This window comes from Saimiri boliviensis, chromosome 17 (genome assembly GCF_048565385.1).
Source record: "Saimiri boliviensis isolate mSaiBol1 chromosome 17, mSaiBol1.pri, whole genome shotgun sequence".
In the NCBI taxonomy this organism is placed as follows: Eukaryota; Metazoa; Chordata; class Mammalia; order Primates; family Cebidae; genus Saimiri; species Saimiri boliviensis.
The window spans coordinates 4734812-4760683 of record NC_133465.1 but is presented as its reverse complement, the minus strand read 5'-3'; the positions used below and the strand labels follow the sequence as shown (position 1 = coordinate 4760683).

Sequence of the window (25872 nt, the reverse complement as noted above, 5' to 3'; positions counted from 1 at the left end):
GATTACAGGCTTGAGCCACCGCGCCCGGCCTTATTTACTCTAATAATACATTTAAACATTTACCTGTTATGGTAATTAAAAAAAATCTTAACTAGCTACATAATATTTTCTCATAATTATGTACCATTAATTTTTTTTTTTTTTTTGGAGACAATGTCTCACTCTGCCACCGAGGCTGGTGTGCAGTGGCACGATCTCAGCACACTGCAGCCTATGCCTCCTGGGTTCAAGCGATTCTCACACCTCAGCCTCCTGAGTAGCTGGGATTACAGGTGTGTGCCACTATGCCTGGTGAATTTTAGTATTTTTAGTAGAGATGGGGTTTTGTTGTGTTGGCCAGGCTGGTGTCGAACTCCTGACCTCAAGGGATCCACCCTCCTCTGCTTCCCAAAGTGCTGGGATTACAGGTGTGAGCCATCGCACCTGGCCACATTACTTGTAACAAATTCCTTATTGTTGGACATTTACATTATTCCCAAGTTTTGTCATTATAAACAGTTGAAGAATGAATATTCCTAGAGCTAGCTCTGTACACAGTCATGATTATTTCTTTCTTTAGGACAGATTCCTCGGTGAACTGCTAGGTTAAAGACTGTGAAAAATTATATGATTTAAAAAATTATTTTTATTTTTTTTAGAGACAGGGTCTCACTCTGTCTCCCTGTAGCCTCAAACTTATTGGCTCAAGTGATCCTCCTGCCAGCCTCCTGAGTAGCTGGGACTATAGTTACATGCTACCACAACTGGTTGATTTATTTTTATTTTTATTTTCCTTAGAGACAGGGCTATGTTGCCCAGAAACTGTAAGTTTTTCTTTTCTTTTCTTTTCTTTTTTTTTTTTTTTGATACAGAGTCTTGCTCTTTTGTCAGGCTGGAGTGCAGTGGGGCATGATCTTGGCTCCCTGCAACCTCTATCTCCCAGGTTCAAGCAATTCTCCTGCCTCAACCTCCTGAGTAGCTGGGATTACAGGCACATGCCACCATGCCTAGCTAATTTTTGTATTTTTAGTAGAGATGGGGTTTCCCCATGTTGGTCAGGCTGGTCTCGAACTCCTGACCTCGTGATCTGCCCGCCTCGGCTTCCCAAAGTGCTGGGATTACAGGTTTAATTTTATTTTTTCATAATTGGTTATTAACATTACATACCTGTCATTTTCCTATGACTTTAGAGGACTGCTTTTACGTATGTCAAAGTATTATTAAAAACCTATATCTGTTTCTGGATTTTTTTTTTTCTTTTGAGATAGAGTGTAGCCCAGGCTGGAGTGCAGTGGCATGATCTCAGCTGCAACCTTTGTCCCCGGGTTCAAGTGATTCTCCTGCCTCCACCTCAGGCATGTGCCACCACACCTGGCTAATTTTTGTATTTTTAGTAGAGACCGGGTTTCACCATGTTGGCAGGGTGGTCTCAAACTCCTGATCTCAGGTGATCCACCTGCCTCAGACTCCCAAAGTGCTAGGATTATAGGTGTGAGCCACTGCACCCGGCCCAGATTTTCTTTTTTATGTTTGACATTTTCTGTGCCTTTGACCTTGTCAGTTCTTGTTTGGAATTTCTGTCTATTCTTACATATTTAATCTTTCTGAGAACTTTATAATGATTTTGTTAAATTTCACAAATGAAAATTATATTGGGATTTTGAGAACAATTATGTTAAATTTACGGATTATTTTAGAGAGAATTTACATCTTTAAGTCTTCGTATATAGAAACATGAAATAATTTTGCTGCTTTTTAATTGGACACATGTATGTTTGCTCTTTTTTTTTTCTTGAGACAGAGTCTTGCGCTGTTGTCCAGGCTGGAATGCGATCTCAGCTCAGTGCAACCTCCACCTCCCGAGTTCAAGTGATTCTCCTGCTTCAGACTCCTGAGTAGCTGGAATTACAGGCACCTGCCACTACGCTGGCTAAATTTTGTGTTTTTAGTAGAGATAGGATTTTACCGTGTTGGCGAGGCTGGTCTAGAACTCCTGACCTCAAGTCCTCTACCCACCTACCTGCGCCCCCCGCCGTCCACCTCCCCGACCTCCCAAGGTGCTGGGATTACAGGCGTGAGCACCGTGCCCTGCCTTTGTTTACTCTTACAGTTAACTCATGTAAGCCCTCATAACAGTTCTGTAAGATAGGTGGTGGTGTGTTTATTTGACGAGGGAGAACACTGAGGCACAAGGAAGTTAAGTAACTTCCCAAAGTTAGTATTAAGTATTGTAGTAAGTATTGGAACCAGGATTTGACTATTTCTGGAACCTGTAACTATCGTTTTAACTGCCTTCGGATGCTTTCTTAATTCATAAAAGATTCGTATTAAAAACTATGCTAATTTATTGAAAAGGAGATTGTATCTAAACAAGAATATAGGCTGGGTGTGGTGCCTCACACCTGTAATCCCGGCACTTTGGGAGGCTGTGGATCACCTGAGGTCAGGAGTTCGAGACCAGCCTGACCAACATGGTGAAACCCCCGTCTCTACTAAAAATACAAAATTAGCCGGTGGGGAGCGGGTGGTGGCGCATGCCTGCAATCCTAGCTACTCAGGAGGCTCAGGTGGAGGTTGCGGTGAGCTGACATTGCACCATTGTACTCCAGCCTGGGTAACAAGAACAAAACTCCGTCTCAAAAAAAAAAAAAGAGAGTATATGATATATATGTGGTCTATATAGACAGTGATTCTTAACCTTTACTCTAACACTTACACTTTCATACTTCTTGTCCTTAAACGAAAAATGGTTGAGCTTTACTGTTTGTTGTTTATAAAAGAGTAAACATTGTATATCCTTTTTCGAACTACAAACACCCTGATTGAGATTCTCATATATTCTTGTGGTGTAAAGGAAAGTACCTTGAAATGAGATTTGGGTGCCAGGCATATAGAATATGGTAGAGATGAGACAGAGATAGTGTTGACTGGCAAGGACATTTACTTTGTATGATCTGAGTATTCACTGAAGGTGGCCAAGTATATATTTAAATAAGAGGACTATGGCCATTGGGTGAAGGATATATTAAATTGGAGACAGGGAAGGTGGGCCATAGAAGATATTTAAACAAAGGGTGAGTAGGCACTGAATTAGGATAGCAGCAAAAGTACAGAAATTAAAATGGACTTAGAAGGGAAAAAAAGGGTAGACATGGCTGGTTGAAGGTAGGAGTTATGAGAGAAGGAAGTCCAATTCATATTGCCTAACTTAATTTAAAAAGAATTAGGTTGGGCATGGTGGCTCACTCCTGTAATCCCAGGATTTTGAGAGGCCGAGGCTGGTGGATCACTTGAGGTCAGGAGTTTGAGACCAGCCTGGCCAACATGGCAAAACCCCATCTCTACTAAAAATACAAACCTTAGCTGGGTGTTGTGGTGGGCACCTGTAGTTCCAGCTATTTGGGAGGCTGAGGCACAAGAATTGCTTGAATCCAGGAGGTGGAGGTTGCAGTGAGTCAAGATTGAGCCACTGCACTCCAGCCTGTGTGACAGAGTGACTCGGGGAAAAAAATGTCAGTCACCACTAATGTATATAATGTGATAACATTAGCTGATGGCTCATGCCTGTAATCCCAGCACTTTGGAAGGCTGAGGCGGGCAGATCACCTGAGGTCAGGAGTTCGAGACCAGCGTGGCCAACATGGCGAAACACCGTCTCTACTAAAAATACAAAAATTAGCCTGGTGTGGTGGTCGGTACCTGTAATCCCAGCTAGTCAGGAGACTGAGGCAAGAAAATCACTTGAACCTGGGGGGTGGAGGTTGCAGTGAGCCAAGAGCACACCACTGCACTCTAGCCTAGGTGATAGAGTGAGATTCTGTTTCAAAAAAAAGGAACCGTAATTTTTTTTTTTTTTGAGGCAGAGTCTCACATGTTTTGCCCAGGCTGAAGTACAGTGGCATGCTGTCAGCTCACTGCAACTTCTTCCTCCCAGGTTCAAGTGATTCTCCTGCCTCAGCCTCCTGAGTTTCTGGGATTACAGGCTCCCACCACCACACCTGGCTAATTTTTGTATTTTTAGTAGAGATGGGGTTTCACCTTCCTGGCCAGGCTAATCTCAAACTCCTGACCTCAAATGATCCGCCTGCCTCAGCCTCCCAAAGTGTTGGGATTACAGGCGTGAGCCACCATACCCAGCCACAGTTTCTTTTTATAAGATGCATTGGAATCATGAAGCTCTAGGCCATATGTTCATGATCACATTTGATCTTCCCAATTAGATTTGGGAAAAATCTTGACTCATTTGTTGGTTCTTTAATGTAGGACAGTTTTGCACATGGCTTCTCTCACCTGTTATGAATTTTCTTCTGACTAGTTTTCAATTTTAGGGCATTTTCCAGATCTTGCCCCAGGTATGTTCTTATTCTTCCTGTGTAGCCACTTGTTTTCATAACATTCTTTATCTTTTATATGCTATATTTGCAGTTTAAGTGCATTAAAAGTAATTTGACATTGTTTTTGTTTCCATTTGGATTGAAGGTTAAGACTGCTGTTGTTTCTGGACATATTATTTATTTTACACTTTTTTTAATCTTTGATAGCTGCCATGCAAAGAAAGCCAAAATCATATTCTTCTTCTTTAATGGATCAGATTCCTATTAAATTCCTTATTCGACAGGCTCAAGGGCTGCAGCAGGAGTTGGGAGGTATGTTTTATTTGCATTTTATTGCTAAAGTTTATTGTTAAAAAAGCCTTACTGTTTATAATGTTATAAAGTGTAATAGGTTCTTAATGTAAAAAATTTGGACAATTCAGGAGTGAAATTCCTCTTTGCTTCCCTCGGTAAATCTGTTACTTCAGTTATTGTAAACAACCCTGCCCCCTAAAACACAACCCTAGGTGTTTTCAGTTTGGTATATATTTTCACTCTTTTTCCTCCTATAGGTTGAACTGTGTGAAATTGCAGGTATTCAACTAATTTAGAGCTACAGAAACAGCAGGTTTATGTGGTCGAACCTAGCAGATACTTATACAAGTTAAAAAAATTTTTTTTCTTTTAAACTCTGAAGAGTATTGTACCCTGCCTCTTTTTTTGTTTGTTTGTTTTTGTTTTTGAGACAGTGGCTCACTCTGTCACCTAGGCACAAGATCTTGAGTGGCATGATCTTGGCTCACTGTAACCTTCACCTCCTGGGTTCAAGCGATTCTCATGCCTTAGCCTCCCAAATAGCTGGGATTACAGGCATGTGCCACCATGTCCATCTAATTTATGTATTTTTAGTAGAGACAGGGTTTCACCATGTTGCCCAGGTTGGTCTTGAACTCCTGGCCTCAAGTGACCTGCCCACCTTGGCCTCCCAAAGTGTTGGTATTACAGGTATGAGCCACCACACCCAGCCTCCCCTGCCTCTTCTGCGGCTTTTTTTCTTGGAGTCTTGAACATTTTTACATACCGGTACAGGTAGATCTGCCTTACTGTTTCTGATTGTTTCGTATTCTATAGTATGGATATATTGTAATATTTTTACTATACATCATATTACATAGAAATATAGTCGTGTTTTTTGAAATTAGATATATATATATTTCATATATATATATTTCATATATATTTCATATATATATATTTCATATATATTTCATATATATATATATATATATATATATATATATTTCTTTAGGGAAAGGGTCTTACTATGTTACCCAGGCTGGAGTGATCATAGCTCACTGTAGCCTCAAACTCCTGGGCTCAAGCATCCTCCTACCTTCACCTCCCAAGTAGCTGGGACTACAGGCCTATGCCACCATGTGTAGCTAATTTTCTAGAGACTTTTCTTAATTAAATACCTCTTATAATGTTTGAGTGTGGGTGTTTTTCTTTCTGTTAAGTTGGAATTTTCTTTTTCTTTCTTTTTTTTTTTGAAACGGAGTTTCACTCTTGTTGCTCAGGCTGGAGTACAGTGGTGTGATCTCAGCTAGCTTCAACCTCTACCTTCCAGGTTCAAGTGATTCTCCTGTCTCAGCCTCCTGAGTAGCTGGGATTACAGGTGTCTGCCACCAAACCCAGCTAATTTTTGTATTTTTATTTCTTTTTTGAGATGATGTCTCACTTTGTCTCCCAGGCTGGAGTGCAGTGATGTGATCTCAGCTCACTTCAGCCTCCACCTCCCAGGTTCAAGTGATTCTCCTGCCCCAGCCTCCCTAGTAGCTGGGACTAAAGGTGTGTGTCACCACGTTCGGCTAATTTTTGTATTTTTAGTAGAGACCGAGTTTTACTATATTGTCCAGGCTGGTGTTGAACTCCTGACCTCAGGTGATCTACCTGCCTCGGCCTCCCAAAGTGCTGGGATTACAGGCATGAGCCACCGCACCTGGCCTTAATTTTTGTATTTTTAGTAGAGATGGCATTTTGCCATGTTGGCCCAGCCTGTCTCAGACTCTTGACCTCAGGTGATCCACCCTCCTTGGTCTCCTAAAGTGGTAGGATTACAGACGTGAGCCACCGTGCCTTTTTCTTTCTTTATCATGGTTGGTTTCAAGGAGAAACATAAGCCTTCACTGGTCATTGTTAGCTAGATGTCTGCAGCGTTTATTTACTTATGTCTTTGTATAATCTTTTTTTTTTTTTTTGAGACGGAGTTTCACTCTTGTTACCCAGGCTGGAGTGCAATGGCGCGATCTCGGCTCACCGCAACCTCCGCCTCCTGAGTTCAAGCAATTCTCTTGCCTCAGCCTCCTGAGTAGCTGGGATTACAGGCACGCGCCACTATGCCCAGCTAATTTTTTGTATTTTTAGTAGAGACGGGGTTTCACCATGTTGACCAGGATGGTCTCGATCTCTCGACCTCGTTATCCACCTGCCTCGGCCTCCCAAAGTGCTGGGATTACAGGCTTGAGCCACCGCGCCCGGCTTTTTTTTTTTTTTTTTTTTAATTAGAGACAGGGTTTCATCATTTTGGTCAGGCCAGTCTTGCACCCCTGACCTCAAGTGAAGAGCCCCACTCAGCCTTTCAAAAGTGTTAGTATTACAAGTGTGAGCTACTGTGCCTGGCCTCTTTGTATAATCTGTTTCCAAAAAATGTTATTTTTAACAACATTTGGCAATTGATAATGCTTTATTGAAAAGTATGAAATGTCGATAAGTTTACACTTTCACAAGCAGTCTTTTTTGTGCTGGTTGGGTACAGTTTTAACTGTACATATATTCCTGTATGCATTTAGAAATTCAAATGTTAAAATAATGCCATTTTTTATTGTTACAATGTCTTTTCTTTCTTTCTTTCTTTTTTTTTTTTTTGAGACAGAATCTTGCTCTATTGCCCAGGTTGGAGTGTAGTGGCGCGATCTTGGCTCACTGCAACCTCTGCCTCCCGGGTTCAAGCAATTCTCCTGCCTCAGCCTTCCAAGTAGCACCTGTCACCATGCCCAGCTAATTTTTGTATTTTTAGTAGAGACAGGATTTCACCATGTTAGCCAGGCTGGTCTTGAATTCCTGACCTCGTGATCCACCTGCCTCGGCTTCCCGAAGTGTTGGGATTACAGGCATGAGCTACTGTGCCTGGCATACAATGTCTTTTCAAACACAGAAACATCAATTTTAAGTTGTTTCTATGAGAAAGGAATTGGATATTTTCTCTACTGGGATTAAGCAGTGGTATCATTTGATTTGCATAATAAGGGGATAATTAGATCTCGAGTACTTTGATTCCTACTACTACTGCATAGTCTTACTATTCTGATGATGATGATAATAGTGTGATAGCAACAATATTTATTAGGTACTTATGTACGAAGCACTTAGCATCGTACTTCATTAATTCATTAAGGAGACATTTTTATGGTGTCATAATTTTTTTTTTTTGAGACAGTGCCTTGCTCTGTCACCCAGACTGGAGTGCAGTGGCATGATCTTGGCTCACTGCAACCTCCACGTCCCAGGTTCAAGCACTTCTTGTGCCTCAGCTTCCCGAGTAGCTGTGATTACAGGTGTGCACCACCACTCTTGGCTAATTTTTGTATTTTAATAGAGATAGGGTTTCTCCATGTTGGTCAGGCTGGTCTGGAACTCCTGACCTCAAGTGATCCATCCCCCTGGGTCTCCCAAAGTGCTGGGATTACAGGCATGAGCCACCGCACCCGGCCTCTCATTATTAACATTATACATAATAGTCGTGAATAGTCAAACTGTGATATAGGTAAAATGTTATAAACAAGGTTTTGGTTTGGTAACAGGAAGTTTTCTTATTTCTTTTGAACTCCTTTAACTCTGCTTGAACCAAGAAAAAATACCCCCTGTTGCGGGTATCATCAGTACTGCTTCTCTTGGCTGACATACGTAGCTGTGTGACTTTGGGGTTGTTAATATTAATAAATGTCTTTCAGCCTGTTTCGTTCCTTACAATAGAGTGGAGGCATTGTTTACTTTGTATGAATGTTAGGGAGAGGTGAAAAAATGGACATAAACTACCTGAGACCTTTTAGGTATTCAAAGTGGGCAACTAATTTTACACATCTATAGCGATGATTCTCAACAGGGTTAGAGGAAAGGGCATGTTATCTACAGAACCCTATCAGTGTTTCTGAGTAGGACCTTTTCCGAATCCTATATGATAGCCCACAAATGGACATTATTTTTTCTTCCTTTTCTTTCCTCTTCCCTGAACTCTTGAACCATTGCTATCTCAAACAACTTTAAGAGACTGTTATGTTGCGTGGGGTGGAAGAAAGTTGAAAGCTTTCTATATAAGTAGTAGTTCCCTGCTCACTGTTTATCATATTACTTGGGGATCTTCATTTAGGCAGTTTCCTTTGCTCAGACTACTGTACAGAAGTTCTTAAACTGTAGTTTGCATGCACAAGAAGTGCACATTCCCAGGGCTCCATTCCAGAGATCTGATCTAGTCATCTGGGATGGTATTCATCATTCTGCACATGAAATAAACTTTCCCAAGCTTATGATGCTAGTGGTGCCCTAATCATTCTTTGAGAAACACTAACTTAGAGTATAATTCTCTTTCCTTGTGGGCTGATAGCTTGATAAAAATGAGAGGGGTGGGCAAGCTTCTGGTGTTTGAGCATAAAGAATCCAATTGATTTCCTGTAAATTTTCAAGGGTTGCATTCAGCTTTACTACGTCTCCTTGCTACTAACTACCCACATTTATGTATTGTGGATGACTGGATCTGTGAAGAAGAAATCACAGGGACTGATGCCCTGCTACGGCGAATGCTCCTGACTAATAATGCTAAAAATCATTCTCCCAAACAACTCCAAGAAGGTACAGTAAATTGTTGATACTCCTTTAACCCCTTTTGTAGTACAAGGAGATGCTAGGCTAATTAAAATCTTACAATCATACAGAACTTTCCAGTGGATATAACAATGTTTTGGTGAATATATTTTAAGTATATAAAATACTCTTTGGGTTTAAGGAATTTTAACCATTTCCTTCCTTCCTTTTTCCTTCCTTCCCTTTCCTTTTTTATTTATTTATTTTTCTGTCAGCCAGGCTGCAGTGCAGTGGCATGATCTCACCTCTCTGCAACCTCCAGCTCCTGGCCTTAAGCAATTCTCCTACCTAAGCTCCACAAGTAGCTGGGACTATAGATGTGAGCCACCAGACCTGGCTGATTTTTTTTTAGTTTTTGTAGAGACAATGTTTCACCATGTTGCCCAGGTTGGTCTCAAACTTGTGAGCTTCAGTGATCCTCCCGCCTTGGCCTCCCAGAGTGCTGGGATTACAGGCATGAACCAAATGAGCCTCGCCAGGAATTTTAACCATTTATTTCTGATGTGCTTGTATCTTTTCTCTCATAGGTCCTGTATTATATCACTAAAAAGGTGCTGTGGTTTTAGAAAGGTTCTAAACTGATTAGAAGTAAGTGTAGTGGAATAGGACTGTGTACTTGCTGTTAATGGAGGATGTTTTAGATCAGCACTGTTAAATAGAAATATAATGCGAGCCACACCTATAAACTTTCCAGTAAAAAGAAACAGGCAACAGCAATTTAAATAATAATTTTATTTGACCAAATATGGCCAATATTATTTCTTTTTTCTACCCCCACTTTTTTTTTTTTTGAGACACAGTCTTGTTCTGTTGCCTATTCTGGAGTGCAGCGGCACAATCTTGGCTCATTGCCTCCCAGGCTCTAGCAATCCTCTTGCCTCAGCTTCCCCAGTACCTGAGACTACAGGTACATGACACCATACCCAACTAATTTTTGTATTTTTCGTAGAGAAGAGGTCACTGTGTTGCCCAGGCTGGTCTTGAACCCCTGGGCTCAAGCAGTCTGCCTGCCTTCGGCTCCCAAAGTGCTGGAATTAAAAGCATGAGCCACCATGCCTGGCCTGCCAATTATTTCACTAAGTAATCAATATTAAAATTTTAATGAGATATTTTACCCCTCACTACACTCCTGCACCTAGTCTGCAATCTGTTGTATATTTTACACATATAACAACACACCTCAATTGGAGCTAGTTATTGCAGGTGCTCAATAGCCAGATGTGGTTAGTTAGTGATTATTGGAGAGCATAGTTCTAGATATTTTTTAGTAACAGCAATCTTCTGGGTGCTTACATCCTGTAAAGGGGGCCACCTGGAGGAAAGTATCAAGAAGTTTGAACCTTTCAAATGAATGTTAGCTATCAAAAGCAATACTTCAGCATATTTTCCTTTCAGTCCTGTTTTTAAAATTACCCTGGGCTGAGTGCAGTGGCTCATGCCTGTAATCCCAGCACTTTGGAAGGCCAAAGTGGGAGGATCACTTGAGGCCTGGAATTCAAAACCATTCTGGGCTCTTAATTGGTAAGGGCAAGAGAAACAAACAAACAAACAAAAAAAGACCAGCCTGGGCAATGTAGCAAGACCCCATCTCTAAAATGAAAAAATAAATAAAAAATAAAAGCAGTCTGAATCACCAAGAAAATGAGATTAGTCTTTGGGTCAGTAAAGTGATTTTTTTTTTTTTTTGAGACAGGGTCTCACTCTGTTGCCCAGGCTGAAGGCTGGAGTCCAGTGGCAGGAACAAAGCTCACTGCAGACTCCATCTTCTGGGCTTAAGGGATCTTTTCGTATCAGCCCCTTGAGTACCTGGTATTACAGGTACACCACCACATCCAGCTAATGTTTTTTACTTTTTGTAGAGATGTGGTCTCGCCATGTTGCCCAGACTAGTCTTGAACTTCTGGACTCAAGCAGTCCTCCTGCCTCAGCCTCCCAAATTTTTGAAATTACAGGTGTGTGCCAACACGCCCATCCCATTAATGTTATTTTTTTAAAAAGATATTTTCATTCTTTATGAAAGAACAACGACATCTCCATGAGTTTTTCTTAGGGCTCTTATTCTTTAATTTTTTTTAATTCTTTATGAGATGGGGTTTTGCTCTGTCACCCTGGCTGGAGAGTGCTGGCACAATCTCAGCTCACTGCAATCTCTGCCTCCTGGGTTCAAGCGATTCTCCTGTCTCAGCCTCCTGAGTAGCTGGGATTGCAGGTGTCTGCCGGCATGCCTGGCTCATTTTTATATTTTTAGTAGAGAGGGGGGTTTCACCATGTTGGCCAGGCTGATCTGGAACTTCTGACCTCAAGTGATCCACCCACCTGAGCCTCCCAAGGTGCTGGGATTACAGGTGTGAGCCAACGCATCTGGCTGGCCCTTATTTTAATAAATTTAGTTGAAACTGTATCTAGGTTTCCATAGGAAATAATAGCAAGTAACTATAGTTACTTTTTAGCCAAATTGTTTTCTTGATTTGTTTGGCCTATAGTCTGAGAGAACAATATTACTTCCTGCTTGATAAACTGTATAGAATTTAGATTATGATTGCTAAATTTTCTTTTTAGCATTTTCAGCTGTCCCAGTAAATCACACACAAGTGATGCAGATTATAGAACACTTGACCCTACTCTCTGCCAGTGAACTTATACCATATGCAGAAGTGTTAACATCTAATATGAACCAGCTGTTGAATTCAGGGGTTCCACGGAGAATTCTTCAAACAGTCAATAAACTATGGATGGTTCTTAATACTGTGATGCCCAGAAGGTAAATTCAGTGTATTGTTACATGTAATAGATAATTTTATAGCAGTAATAATATACAGTAACCTAAACTTAATTATTGAAAAAATTTTTCACAAGACCACTTATAGAAGTATTTGTTGAGTATATGGCAATATCTCCTTTCTGAAGCCTACTAAATAGTTCTTGTATCTTTAAGTAAAAGTAAACTTTATTGAAATAGAAGCCACAAATAACTATACATGATAACCCAAGTTTCAAGAACTTCCTAAAGTCGGAAACATTACAGTATTTCCAACTTTAGGAAGTTCTTGAAACTTGGGTTATCATGTATAGTTACTTGTGGCTTATTATGATTTAGATTACTGTTGTATCTTGCATCTTTGCAGTTGTTCCAAGTTTTGCTACACATTAAAATCACCTGGAGAGTTTTTACCACTGCTGATCCCCAGGTTGGAACCCACACCAATTAAATCAGACCGTGGGTGGGAGTTAGGCATCAGTACTTTTCAAAAGGATTCCCCAGGTGATTTCAGTGTGCAGCAAAATTTGTCTTTAGTCATTGGGTCTCTGCTGGTTCACAGATGGCATCAGTAACACCTGGACAGGTCTAGCAAACAATACTGGGCTTGAGTTAACTGAGATTTTGATTCGGTAGGCCTGGGTGGGATCTGGTAATATTTATACTTTGGAAATGTAATTTTTACTTATGTCAGTAAATGCACATAGCTTAAGAAGTTAAATAGTATGTAAGGTCTGCCTCACACTTTTCTATTTTTGACTTTAGCTTCCCAGAGACAACCATTTTCAGCTCTTTTATCTTTTTATTTGGCATTTATATCCTCCCCATGTATCTCGTATAATGACTGTGATTTCCTGATTTTCCAATTTAGAAATTATCTTGATTTTCTACTCTACATGGTGAAGCTTAGTTAGCTCTCTTCTTGCTTCCTCTCCTGTGAGTCCCACTTCTTCTAATATGCTTTTCCCCTTTTCCTGCTTCTCCCAACACAGGTATATTACAATTTTTGTTAAAGCAGTATTTAATGTGCATATTATTATTACTACAGAAGTGATTTCATAATTGAGTTATGTGATGATACTTTGATTATAATTTCATTCTTATGCAAGTGCCCTTCCCCATACTCAGCGTATACCCTGGGTTAGTTAATAGTTACCTTGTTTTCATTTGCTCAGTTTTTTTTAAATTGGTTTCAATAACTAATTACTAATTAATCCCCAGGCTTCATTATTGAGGGGATATTTACTTCACAGTTAATTGTAACACATCAGAAAATGTATCATTAACATTTTTTTGGACGGGTGCATTATCTCATGCCTATAATCCTAGCACTTTGGGAGCCTGAGTGGCGTGGATCATTTGAGGTCAGGTGTTCAAGACCAGCCTGGGCAACATGGTGAAACCCTGTTTCTACAAAAAATACAAAAATTATCAGGGCATGCTGCCGTGTGCCTGTATTCCCAGCTACTTGAGGGGCTGAGGCAGGACGATTGCTTGAGCTCAGGAGGTCGAGGCTTCAGTGAGTGGAGATTGTGCCACTGCACTCCACCCTGGGTGACAGTGAGACCTTGTCTGAAAAAAGACAAAAGAAACACTCTGTTTTTTTTCTTGGAGACATTCCTTTCATAGCTTTCTGTCTTCATGTTCCCATCTGGCACATACACATTTGCCATCCTAGAATTGCTATTGTTACTCTTCTTTGTTGGATTCCATATTTTTCTCTTTCTTATAGCATTACTTGTATCCTGAGATTCCATGTTTTTCTCTTTCTTATATCCTCATTTTAGTGAATGGAACACACACTCATCTTGCTTCCTGAGAAAGGGAGTGTGGGAAGCTTTTTTGAGATGTTGAATTATTCTCCTATGTGATTGACATTTAGCCTAAGTGTAGATTTCTAGTTCATTTTTTAAAAATTTATTTTTTATTCACATTTTTTTAGAGACAGGGTCTTGTTTTGTCACCCAGGCTGGACTGCAGTAGCACAATCGTAGTTCACTGTAACCTCATACACATGGCTCAAATGATCCTTCTGCCTCAGCCTTCCAAATAGCTGGACTATAGCTGCACACCACCGTGCCTAATTTTTTTAGTTTTTGTAGAGATGAGGTCTTGCTGTGTTGCCCAGGCTAGTCTTGAACTCCTGGGCTCAAGTAATCCTCCTGCTTCAGCCTCCCAAAGTTCTGGGATTGCAGGTGTCAGCCACTGTGCCCAGCCCTCTTCTTAATTTTTCTAAGAGCTATTTGTTATCTGAATATTTTGAAATGCCTCTTGTTCTTATTTCATGTATAAAATATTTTATTCTTTTAGGATATTAGTAGTTCAAGATTTTTTTTTTCTCCTTATTTCTGCATTTTCTGTGTGTGTGTGTGTGTGTGTGTGTGTGTGTGTGTGTGTGTATGTTTGGAGTTCCTTTGTTTCTGTTTGTATATTTTAATCTTTTTCAAAGTAAAAGCTTTCTTTAAGTGTCTGATGATCCTTGTTTGTACACTCATATCTAAGAGGGGGAAGTTCTCTGGTGGATTCCTGGATTTCACTGTAAGATCAAGTACCTTCCATATTGGCATATCCCTTAGTAATTATGATGTGCAGTCATTTTAGTAACCACTTTTATCATCTATTAATGTTTAATCTCAAAGTGGCCTCTCACTTGGAGACTTTATGATGATAAATGCAGAATAATGACATATTTATGGAACCAGATACGGAATATTTTGGTCTTATTTCATTTACAGGTATTACATCATTTCTAATTTACATACGAGGAAACAGTTTAGAGAGCCTCAGTGATTTACACAGAGTTACATAGCAAGTATGTTATAACTACGGTTTTAATTTTATATGCCATGATTATTCCATTACAACTGTGAACGTTTTTGAGACCACTTTGTGTTCACTGTTTTATCTCTGTTTTTTTTAGAGATATTATAATAGGTTAGATGTCTTTAGCTTACATTTTTTCAAAGTTCATTCATACCTATTTTTAAATTATTTATTGAATATAACTTTCCAGGGATAGAAAGGACTGGATGGCTACAGCTTTTAAGTATATAACAACTGTTCTGAACATGTGATTATTTTCTCATCAGGTTATGGGTAATGACGGTTAATGCACTTCAGCCTTCAATAAAGTTTGTACGACAACAAAAATATACTCAGAATGATCTGATGATAGATCCTCTCATTGTCCTAAGGTGTGACCAGAGAGTCCACAGGTACATGCCATTTGAGTTTCATTTTTATTATAGAGCTGTACTTTGAAGAGTCAAAATAAATTGATGAAATTCAGTTTAAACTTATATCTTAGTATTCTTGCAGATAACTAGGCAGTATGACCTGTCCTTTTTTTTGTCTTATTTTTTTACTCATGTTTATTCGTGAAATTTATATTCATTTTAATATTTAATATGTAATTAATAGAGAAATGTCGTTCTTGGTTTTGGTACCATCAATAGTGGTTTTTCTCTTTCTCACAATTTAGACTAGTAAAGAGTAACACTATTTCTGCTCTCACATTAAAAAGGTTTTTAAAAAACTGGTACCTTGTGAATCATTAACTGCATTAATACTGTGACCTTTTTGGCATACCCAATAGTGATGTTAGCTTTATTGATTCCACATTTGGTTCTGAATCCTTACCAGTTGCTAAACTTAAGCATTGCTTTGAAGTGGCTTCATTTCAAAAGGTGGAATTTAGTTTATTTCTATTATTAATCTTTGAGTTACACTTGTTATGATAAATACTATCAAATATGTAAATTGAGGGACTTGCCTTTAAAGTGATTATCATCTACATGGGGACATAAGACAGGTAAGTGGTAAGTTAAATAATATGGTCATGTGGATGAATGGTGTAGTAAATAAATGTTCTTAAAAGTTCAGGAAAGATGCAGAGGAGAGAGAGCGTGTGTAGTGTTTTAAAGAATGGAGTTAGGGCTGGTTGGAGTGTAGTGGTATTTACAACTGATTGATCACAACCAGTCACAGATTTCTTTGTTCCTTCTCCACTCCCACTGCTTTATTTAACGTTAAAAAAAGAAGAGTGGACATAGGGTTTAGGTGAGTATTCGTTCATCTAATAGTGTAAAGATGGGGATTAGGGAGTCAAGGATGGTACTTTGAGAAAAAGAACAGTATGAGTATTACAGGTGTGCCACCTTGCCTAGTTTATATTCTTATATTAATTGGCTACATGGTACTCCATTTTATAGATACACTATGCTTAACCCAATCCCCTAGGATATTTTGTTTCTAATTTTTTGCTATTATCAATAGTGCTGTGGTGATCATGTTCATTTCCCCATGCTGAGTATTTCATTAGAACCGAAAAATGGAATTACTGGGGCAAAAGTATCGTGTTCATTTTCAAGACTTTTAATTCATGTTTTCATTCTACTGTGTAGAAAGGCTGAACTGGTTTACATTCCATAGCAGTGTTTGATATTATATACTTTACTGCACTATTTTATATAATGTTTTCCAGTTTGATAGGTAAAAATAGATTCCCATTTTAATTTATATTCTTGTTAGATTGGATATTTAACTATATTTATTGGCCATTTAATTTCTTCTTTATATTTTAGCGTATATTTTTTATTGACTTAAAGAGCTCTTTATAAACAATATCAGCTCTTTGTACACATATTACAGTTTTTTTCTTCATGCACTATTGTTTTGCTTGCATTCCGTCGTCTTTTCTTTAGAGTTTACATTATACATATTTGACTTTAGCTAATAAGATGAAACAAATGATACTATTTATATAATTTTGAAATATAAAGAATAAGAAGTACATATTAAACTTTTGAGAATGAATATTTCAGTGAGAAAAGCTACTATATGCTACTCAGGTTTTTCTCAGCAATTTAACTAGATTGATCATGTTCTGGCTAATTTATAATTTAAATTCTTTCTGATATATTTATCTTTTCTGCTTTTCTTGTTTAGATGTCCCCCACTGATGGATATTACTCTACACATGTTGAATGGATATCTTCTTGCATCGAAAGCCTACCTTAGTGCTCATCTGAAGGAAACAGCAGAGCAAGACAGGCCTTCCCAGAATAATACAATCGGTTTAGTTGGACAAACTGATGCTCCGGAAGTTACCAGAGAAGAATTGAAAAATGCATTACTGGCTGCTCAGGTAAATTTTGCTAAAGTAAAATTTAGTCAAAAAGAGCAAGGCCTCTAATGTAATCAGTAGAATAGATGGCATATTATGCCCTCTGTGTCCTTTGTGACATATTGTGCATTTCTTTTATTATAGAATCAATTACGATATTACCTTTGGTTCTGAATATCACATATATTGTATTTCGGAAATCAGGAATAATCTTCATGATATGAATGAAACAGCTGTTTAAATAAGATTTATACTTTAATAAAATTTAAGTATTTACCTATTCTGAGTTTAGAGTTATATGTTCATTCAGTCAACAAATTTTTTTTTTTGGAGACAAGTCTCACTGTCACCCAGGCTGCAGTGCAGTGGTGTGATCTTGACTCACTGCTGCAACCTCCACCTCCCAGGTTTAAGTGATTCTTCTGCCTCAGCCTCCTGAGTAGCTGGGACTATAGGTGCATGCTGCCACGCGTGGGTAATTTTTGTATTTTTAGTAGAGATGGAGTTTTGCCATGTTGGCCAGGCTGGTCTCAAACTTCTGATCTTAGGTGATCTGCCTACCTCAGCCTTATGACGTGCTGGGATTACAGGCATGAGCCACTGTGCCCGGCCAAAAAACTTTTCTAAATATAAAGTTGAAGTGCTTATATCGTCATGGTATTTATGACTGCCTGACATTTTACTATACCTGCATTTATGTTTCTGTTTATTGTCTGTCTCCATAATTTGACATTTTTTTCCTTCCACTTGATCTTAAGAAACAAATAACCAAGGATTTTGTCTTCTTCGCCACTATATCCTCAGTTCCTGCAGCAATACTTGGCACACAATAGTAGGTAGTTCAATAAATATTTGTTGAATGAGGCCAAGCACCCGTGGCTCATGACTGTAGTCCCAGCACTTCATAAGGCTGAGGTGGGCAGCTCACCTAAGATCAGGAGTTTAAGACTAGCCTGGCCAACATGGTGAAACCCTGTCTCTACTAAAAATACAAAAATTAGCTGGATGTGATGGCACACACCTGTAGTCTCAGCTACTTGGGAGGATGAGGCAGGAGAATGGCTTGAACTAGGGAGGTGGAGGTTGCAGTGAGCTGAGATTGTGCCACTGCACTCCAGCCTGGGTGAAAGAGTGAGACTCTCTGTCAACATCAACAAAAATAAAATAAATCTGTTCCTAGGAGATTCAGATAAGGGATTGAAGATCATAAAAGCTCACATCTATATAATGCTTACCATATGGTAGGTACTAGCCTAAGTTCCTTAAATATATTAACTCATTTAATTTTTATAACCTACCTATGAGGTATAGAGTATTATCTCAATTTTTTACAGATTAGGAAAATGTGACCCAGAGAAGTTAAGTGACTTGCTCACCGTTACATATTTAGTAAATGGCAGAACCAGGATTCACTCCTAGGCACTTTGGCTCCTGAGTCAACAACAACAAACAATAACAATAACGATAACCAAATACCAAAACCCCCTTTCCCCAAGCACCATGATTAGAAACCATGAGAGTCTACCTTTTTCTCCTGCTCTGTTACCAGGCTGGAGTGCAGTAGCACAATATCGGCTCACTGCAACTTCTGCCTCCCAGGTATAAGCGGTTCTCCTGCCTCAGCATCCTGAGTAGCTGGGATTACGGGCACATGCTCACGTCCAGCTAATTTTTTTTTTTTTTTTTGAGACGGAGTTTCGCTCTTGTTACTCAGGCTGGAGTGCAATGGCGCGATCTCGGCTCACTGCAACCTCCGCCTCCTGGGTTCAGGCAATTCTCCTGCCTCAGCCTCCTGAGTAGCTGGGATTACAGGCACGTGCCACCATGCCCACTAATTTTTTGTATTTTAGTAGAGACGGGGTTTCACCATGTTGACCTGGATGGTCTTGATCTCTTGACCTCGTGATCCACCCGCCTCGGCCTCCCAAAGTGCTGGGATTAATTTTTGTATTTTTAGTAGAGACAGGGTTTCATCCTGTTGGCCAGGATAGTCTGGATCTCTTGACCTTGTGATCTGCCCACCTCGGCCTCCCAAAGTGCTGGGATTACAGGTGTAAGCCACTGTGCCTGGCTGTATTATTTATTTTTTTTTTTGAGACAGAGTGTTGCTCTGTCACCAGGCTGGAGTGCAGTGGCCTGTCTCGGCTCACTGCAACCTCTGCCTCCTGGGTTCAAGTGATTCTCCTGCCTCAGCCTCCTGAGTAGCTGGGACTACAGGTGTGTGCCACCACGCCTAGCTAATTTGTGTATTTTTAGTAGAGGCAGAGTTTCAGTGTGGCCAGGATGGCCTCGATCTCTTGACTGCATGATCCACCTGCCTTAGCCTTCCAAAGTGTTGGGATTACAGGTGTGAGCCACTGCACTCGGCCAGCTCTCCTTTTTATATAGAGTCCTCAAGTGTGTTGCCGTTACCCCTTAAAGTACTGTTCTATACAATGATGCTCAAGCCTGTGGACTGAGCAATGAGTTGTGCAGGTTGAATGGATGGTAAGGTAGACTCCTTCCTTGTAAAACCAAAGCCTTAAACAGTCTGTATTCAAGTTAAAGAGCTGTGGGAAGTCACTTTTAGGCGTTATTAACAATAACCTCGGAGCAATCAAGTAGTTGGTAGCCAAGTTGAAAAAAAGGGAAATCAGGATAGCATCCTGGGAAAAGTGGGAGATTAAGAGGAAGGAAAGGATGTTCTGGTAGAAGTCATTTTTGCCTAGGGCCTGTTTTGGATATAACTGAATTGATAACACTCTTCTAGTAGATCTTTCTTTCTTTTTTTTTTTTTTTATTGCATTTTAGGTTTTGGTCTAGTAGATATTCTTAAACTGGAGTCCATGGATGTGTCTAGAGATGTGTGACATCATTATGTAATGCTGTTTGGTTATGTATGTTAATTTTTATGGGGAGAGGTTATATTTTCTTTAGATTTCTGTGGGGTTCATAATCCTAAAAAGGTGAGAATCACTGCTCTATGGATTGCTCACTTTTGCTCTTATAAGTACCTCTGTGTGTGTGTGTTTAAGAAATTAGTTATTTTTTCATTTCTGTTCATGTGAAAATAAAATCTGATTTGGTTTTTAAACCAACTTCTCAGAAACTTCTTACATTTACTATGCTTTGTTTGCTTTTAGGATAGTGCAGCTGTTCAGATTCTCTTAGAGATTTGCTTACCTACTGAAGAAGAGAAAGCAAATGGTGTCAATCCAGATAGCTTGTTAAGAAATGTTCAGAGTGTTATTACCACCAGCACTCCAAATAAGGGAATAGAGGAAGGAGAAGACAATTTGCTCTGTAACCTTCGAGAAGTTCAGTGCCTTATCTGTTGTCTCTTGCATCAAATGTACATTGCAGATCCCAACATTGCCAAGCTTGTTCACTTTCAGGTGTGTTTCCAAAGAATGATGCTTTGTGTTTTAACTTTGTTTTTCTTGAGGGCTTTGAATACTATATTAGCAGGGATCATTTAGAAACCAAAGAAAACACAAATGATCCATGGGCCTTTGCAATATGGAGAAAAATCCAGGTTTTTAGTTGTTTTTTTTTTAACCTAATGAAATGTTTGATAATTTAATCTCTATTCTAGTGAATCAGAAAAGTGAAATGCCAGGTTACATATAGGGCACTGTAGCCTTCTGAGCAACTTTTACAGAAAGGAAATGAAATCTTTCATTTGTATTTTTATCTGTACTTGACTTTTATAGTTATTTTATTTCTGACTTTTTTCCTCTTTCTTGTTGAGGTAGGGTTATCCATGCGAACTTTTGCCTCTGACGGTCGCAGGTATTCCATCTATGCACATCTGTCTAGATTTCATACCCGAGCTTATTGCACAGCCAGAACTTGAAAAACAGGTAATGAGCATTTTGGAGCTTTGGGACAATTGCTGTCTCTCTCTCCAGTCTTACTAGTTATACAAAACATTTTATAGTTTTTAATACCTAAAGATAGTCTTGAGAAACATGTAATATCTGGATTTTGTATTGCAGATATTTGCTATCCAGTTGCTTTCTCACTTGTGTATCCAATATGCATTACCAAAGTCACTTAGTGTGGCTCGTTTAGCTGTCAATGTCATGGGAACTTTGCTAACAGGTATGTAGCCAATCAGCATCAACAAACACCTGGCATAAATTGTTAATAGTACCCGTATTTTCTGAATTTAGTGATGTAATATGTTTTTTGTGTCACTCAGAGACAATGTGATACAATATGTGTTAATACTAATTTAATTTATGCTATCTTTTGAATTCTTCTTTTGAAAATTTTTCTGTTTACAAATGTGATTTATAGTGTAGTGGGAATGAATAGGTGGGCAAATTGTGTTTTTCATTTTGTGAATGAGTATATATAGATTTGTAAATAAAAGCTTTCTAGATATTATAAATGGAAAAAAATATACTTTCTGAATATAATTATGTCAGTAGAAAACAAGATCATTTATTACAAATGCTCAGTTCCAGAAAAATATCAGCATATGTATAAATGAATGATAAATATATTAGATGTGTCCATAAGTTCTAAAACATATTCTGACATTTTAACTACCTTCTGGTTTGTAGAATAAAATGGTCTTAAACTACCATAAAATATATGAATTATAATTCAACCCTTAATGTTATGACTTAGTTGATTTAGTATTCTTTCTCACTATAATATTTCCATGATACCCTGTCGTTTTTCTTTTCATTGTATTTACGTCCTGTTACAATTATTTGTAGTGGTTAAGAGTTTACACTGCCTGAGTTCAGTCTCAGCTCCACCACTTACTAGCTTGTGATCTTTGACAAGTTTCTTAACCTCTCTAAGGCTTTTTAAAGAATTTTCTCATCTGTAAAATGAGTGTCATAATAGTACTTTGGTCACTCATGAAATTGTAGGAATTCAATGAAATAATACATGTCATGTACTTATCGCAAAACTTGGGCATAATTTGTATCTTGGATAAAGACAGAGGCTACTAGGTTGCGAGCTTTCGGAAGACAGGGGCTGCTGTGTTTAGAGAACTTCATATTTCCAGTACAGAGCATAGAACCCATTGGTATGTTATATAAGCTATGTTGATTTTATATTTGTAAACTAAAATATTGTTTCATTTCTTTCCAACAGTTTTAACCCAGGCTAAGCGGTATGCTTTTTTTATGCCAACTCTGCCAAGTTTGGTGTCTTTTTGTCGAGCATTTCCTCCATTGTATGAGGATATTATGTCTTTGCTGATCCAAATAGGGCAAGTTTGTGCCTCTGATGTTGCCACTCAGACAAGAGACATTGATCCAATAATTACACGTAAGTGGTAACTTATATTCAAGGATTATCTTAATATCTCAAACAAAAAGGCCAAATTGCTTTCCAGATTTCTTGGCCTTAATTTTTTTTTTTTCTTATGTTGTAGGTCTTCAACAAATAAAGGAGAAACCAAGTGGATGGTCTCAAATCTGTAAAGATTCATCTTATAAAAATGGATCCAGGGACACTGGAAGCATGGATCCTGATGTACAGCTCTGTCACTGTATTGAAAGAACAGTAATCGAAATAATAAATATGAGTGTTAGTGGAATTTAAAAAAAAATTTAAAACCCAAATATGAAACTGTTTGCTGCATACACCCAACATGAATCTGCATATTATAACTCTAAACTGAATGGGAACAGTAATGTCTTGCAATCACTAAAACACTTCAACATGAATATAATTTAGAACTTTATGAGAATTATGCTTGCTTGTGTTTGATTGGCACGTCTTTGGATCTACTTTGCTGGTATGTTTATATTGTAGTAGCTGAGCTTTTTTTCCCGCTGGGAGCACATGTAAGAAACTCATTACTGGAAAGGGAATTTGGCTTTGTATTTAGCTTTTGAAGTGAAGAAAGACTGCCATGCCTTTAATTTAATTTCTTATAAAAATGAGTCTGTGGGTAGCCCTACTGTTTATTTTAATTCTGAGCTTGTAACAGAGCATGACAAAGATGCAAAGATGGGAGAGGACAAAGTGTAAAGAGAAAGGAGAATTAAGGAAATATTAGGAGTTAAAAACCCAAGTAGAAATCTCAAAAGATTTGCAATGCAAGTGATAGTAATGCAAGTTGGAATTCTTGTTCTCAAGAAAGAGTATTGAGAAAGCTTTTAAAAAGGCACATAGCTTTCGTAAATGATTTCTGTGGAATTACAGATGAGGATTTAAAGATTTCACATATTTGCTTCAATTTTTATTAATATATGAAGCCATATGTTTGAAGAGGTACTTGAATAATTTGGAATTTTAAGATACTGGTATAAAAGTGTTTACAGAAACATCTTTGTTCAAAGAAGAACATGAGAGATCTCATTTAGTTTTTTGTTTTACATTTATTTTTATAATGCTTTATTAACTTACCTAATGCCCAGAGGGGGGAAATATGTATCAAATTACATGAAGGTAGAGCAATAAAACCCACTGGATTAAAGAGCACTTGGCTTGTCATTAGGATTATAATTCATACATTACTTTGAGAAGATCTGTGAGTAAGAAGTTGCAGTGTTTGAACCTCAGGAAAAATTAAAATGTAGAAAATATTGTCTTGCTGAATGATTTTGCAGTCCTCTGTCAGTAACTTCCATTGATTAGGCCGACACATTCAGGTAAACTGTAATCCTCATTTGAAAAAAAAAAAAAATTAAGTATCCAATGTAGAAAGTACTTTCCTTTTTTCTCTCTGAGATATACCTCAATCACACACTTCCTTACCCCCACTTGAAACTGACCTCTTCACTTGTGGGTTTTTTTTTTTTTTCTTTTTGAGGTGGAGTCTCACCTTGTTGTCCAGGCTGGAGTGCAGTGGGGTGATCTTGTCTCACTGCAACCTCTGCCTCCTGGGTTCAAGGAATTCTCAGGCCTCATCCTCCTGAGTAGCTGGGACTGCAGGCATGCACCACCACACCCAGCTAATTTTTGTATTTTTAGTAGAGATGAGGGTTTGCCGTGTTGCCCAGGCTGGTCTTGAACTCCTGGCCTCAGGTGATATGCTCACCTTGGCCTCCCAAAGTGCTGGGATTACAGGTGTGAGCCACCCAGCTAGACCTCTTCACTTGTAAAAATTAGTGAGGGTACTAAGAAGGTGTAGTTTTTAAGAAATGAAATTTAACTTCAGCCTTTTCATTAGTAAATAGTCACATCTCATTTTCTTCCTTTGTAAAATGGCCCTACCTCATGTTCTATGAGAATGAGTTTGTAGCTGTTTCAAATCATGAAGTGCATAGTATCACGTGATGGAATATTTATAACTTTTTATTAGATGCTTAATGTTCAATTAAGTAATTTTGATGTGAAAAATAAAAGCATATGCTTAAAAATAGCATAAGAATTTTCATATTTTTAGACAAGGCAGTTTTGTAGTCTCAAGATTAAATACAACTGCTCCTTTTTTTTTTTTTTTTTTTTTTTAAACTGAGGCCTTGCGATATTTTATGTGAATAGATATGCCCTAGGAGTTCAGAAAAAGTTAAAGTATGTTTTCTAACTAAATGCAGTATACATTCCTGGATCAATTTTCAAAGACTGGTCATAACCTGCTGTGTTAAAATAATCACATTTGCTGTTTTTCATCAGATTTGTTGATGATGTAAATAAAGTGTGTAAATATATTAGTAAATGTTAATATTCATGTATTTTAAGTTAAAGGTATAAAATTTGTCACAATGGGATTTTTTTATTCAAGTGAAAACAGATGTGTGCAGCTATTTTGAATATTGATTTATAAACATACATATTCTTTATCAAACCAACCTGTAGTTTTTTTGTGTTTCATTCCAGTAGAGTTAACCTGAAGGGAACAGTTCAAGGGACTGTATTCTAGGCCTGTATGGTTCCAAGGGCCGACGTGTATCCCTTTCTTTTACGCCACATACATTAAATGGCAATACAAGTTGAGAGCGAATTGAAACCCTTAGTAATTTATGAGAGTAGTTATCCTGGAGCAGTGACTCAAAAGATTTGGTGTTTTAAGAAATTATAAAAGAGAAATAATTTGAAGGTATTTTTAGGGATTTACTTTTAAACATTATCCTTGCTTTGCTTTTTTTCACTTAACCTTATATGGGATTTTTTTCTTGCAAGTTTATTTTATTTTTTTTTGAGATGGAGTTTCGCTCTTGTTGCCCAGGCTGGAGTGCAATGTCGTGATCTCGGCTCACCACAATCTCCGCCTCCCGGGTTCAAGTGATTCTCCTGCCTCAGCCTCTGGAGTAGCTGGAATTACAGGCATGTGCCACCACGCACGGCTGATTTTGCTTTTTCGGTAGAGACCTGGTTTCTCCATGTTGGTCAGGCTGGTCTTGAATTCCCAACCTCAGGTGATCTGCTTGCCTTAGTCTCCCAAAGTGCTGGAATTACAGGCATGAGCCACAGCGCCTGGTGCAAGTTTAATTTTTACAATTTTATTGGTTTCATAATGTATTGAATTCATCTATCATAACCACCTTTATATTACTAGACTGGGAAGTTCATAATTTTTTTCAGTATTACAAATAGGTATTGTCAATTGAGGTATCACATTTTCTTTCGTTTAGATTATGTCTTTAGGATAAATATATGGAGCTCAGATTACTAGGTCAAAGGGTAGAGTTTATAATTACAAGTTTTGTCATTTCTGGTAAGATATCACAGTTGACAGTGAGGCAAACAAATCAACTAGCTCCCTCCTGCTTTTTCTTCCCAGCAAACTCTTTCTGGAAACTAGTTAACTTGAATTTGAGAAGCAATATTAGGTTTTGGCTTTGGGAGATATTATTATTTGAGCCAAGTTTAGGTTATACAGA

General features: G+C 38.4%; 1 protein-coding gene across 1 annotated transcript in view; it reads left to right on the top strand.

The window, feature by feature from the left end:
* Window positions 1-25018, top strand: part of INTS2 (integrator complex subunit 2) — a 63843-nt gene extending 38825 nt beyond the window's left edge. Inside the window, exons 16-25 of the mRNA XM_039476859.2 lie at window positions 4521-4625; window positions 9033-9197; window positions 11769-11970; window positions 15057-15182; window positions 16915-17113; window positions 20215-20466; window positions 20827-20934; window positions 21070-21175; window positions 22190-22366; window positions 22473-25018. Coding sequence (XP_039332793.1) covers window positions 4521-4625; window positions 9033-9197; window positions 11769-11970; window positions 15057-15182; window positions 16915-17113; window positions 20215-20466; window positions 20827-20934; window positions 21070-21175; window positions 22190-22366; window positions 22473-22642 — 1610 coding nt within the window. The 3' untranslated portion in view covers window positions 22643-25018. The remainder of the gene's footprint in view (window positions 1-4520; window positions 4626-9032; window positions 9198-11768; window positions 11971-15056; window positions 15183-16914; window positions 17114-20214; window positions 20467-20826; window positions 20935-21069; window positions 21176-22189; window positions 22367-22472) is intronic.
* Window positions 25019-25872: the final 854 nt, after the last annotated feature.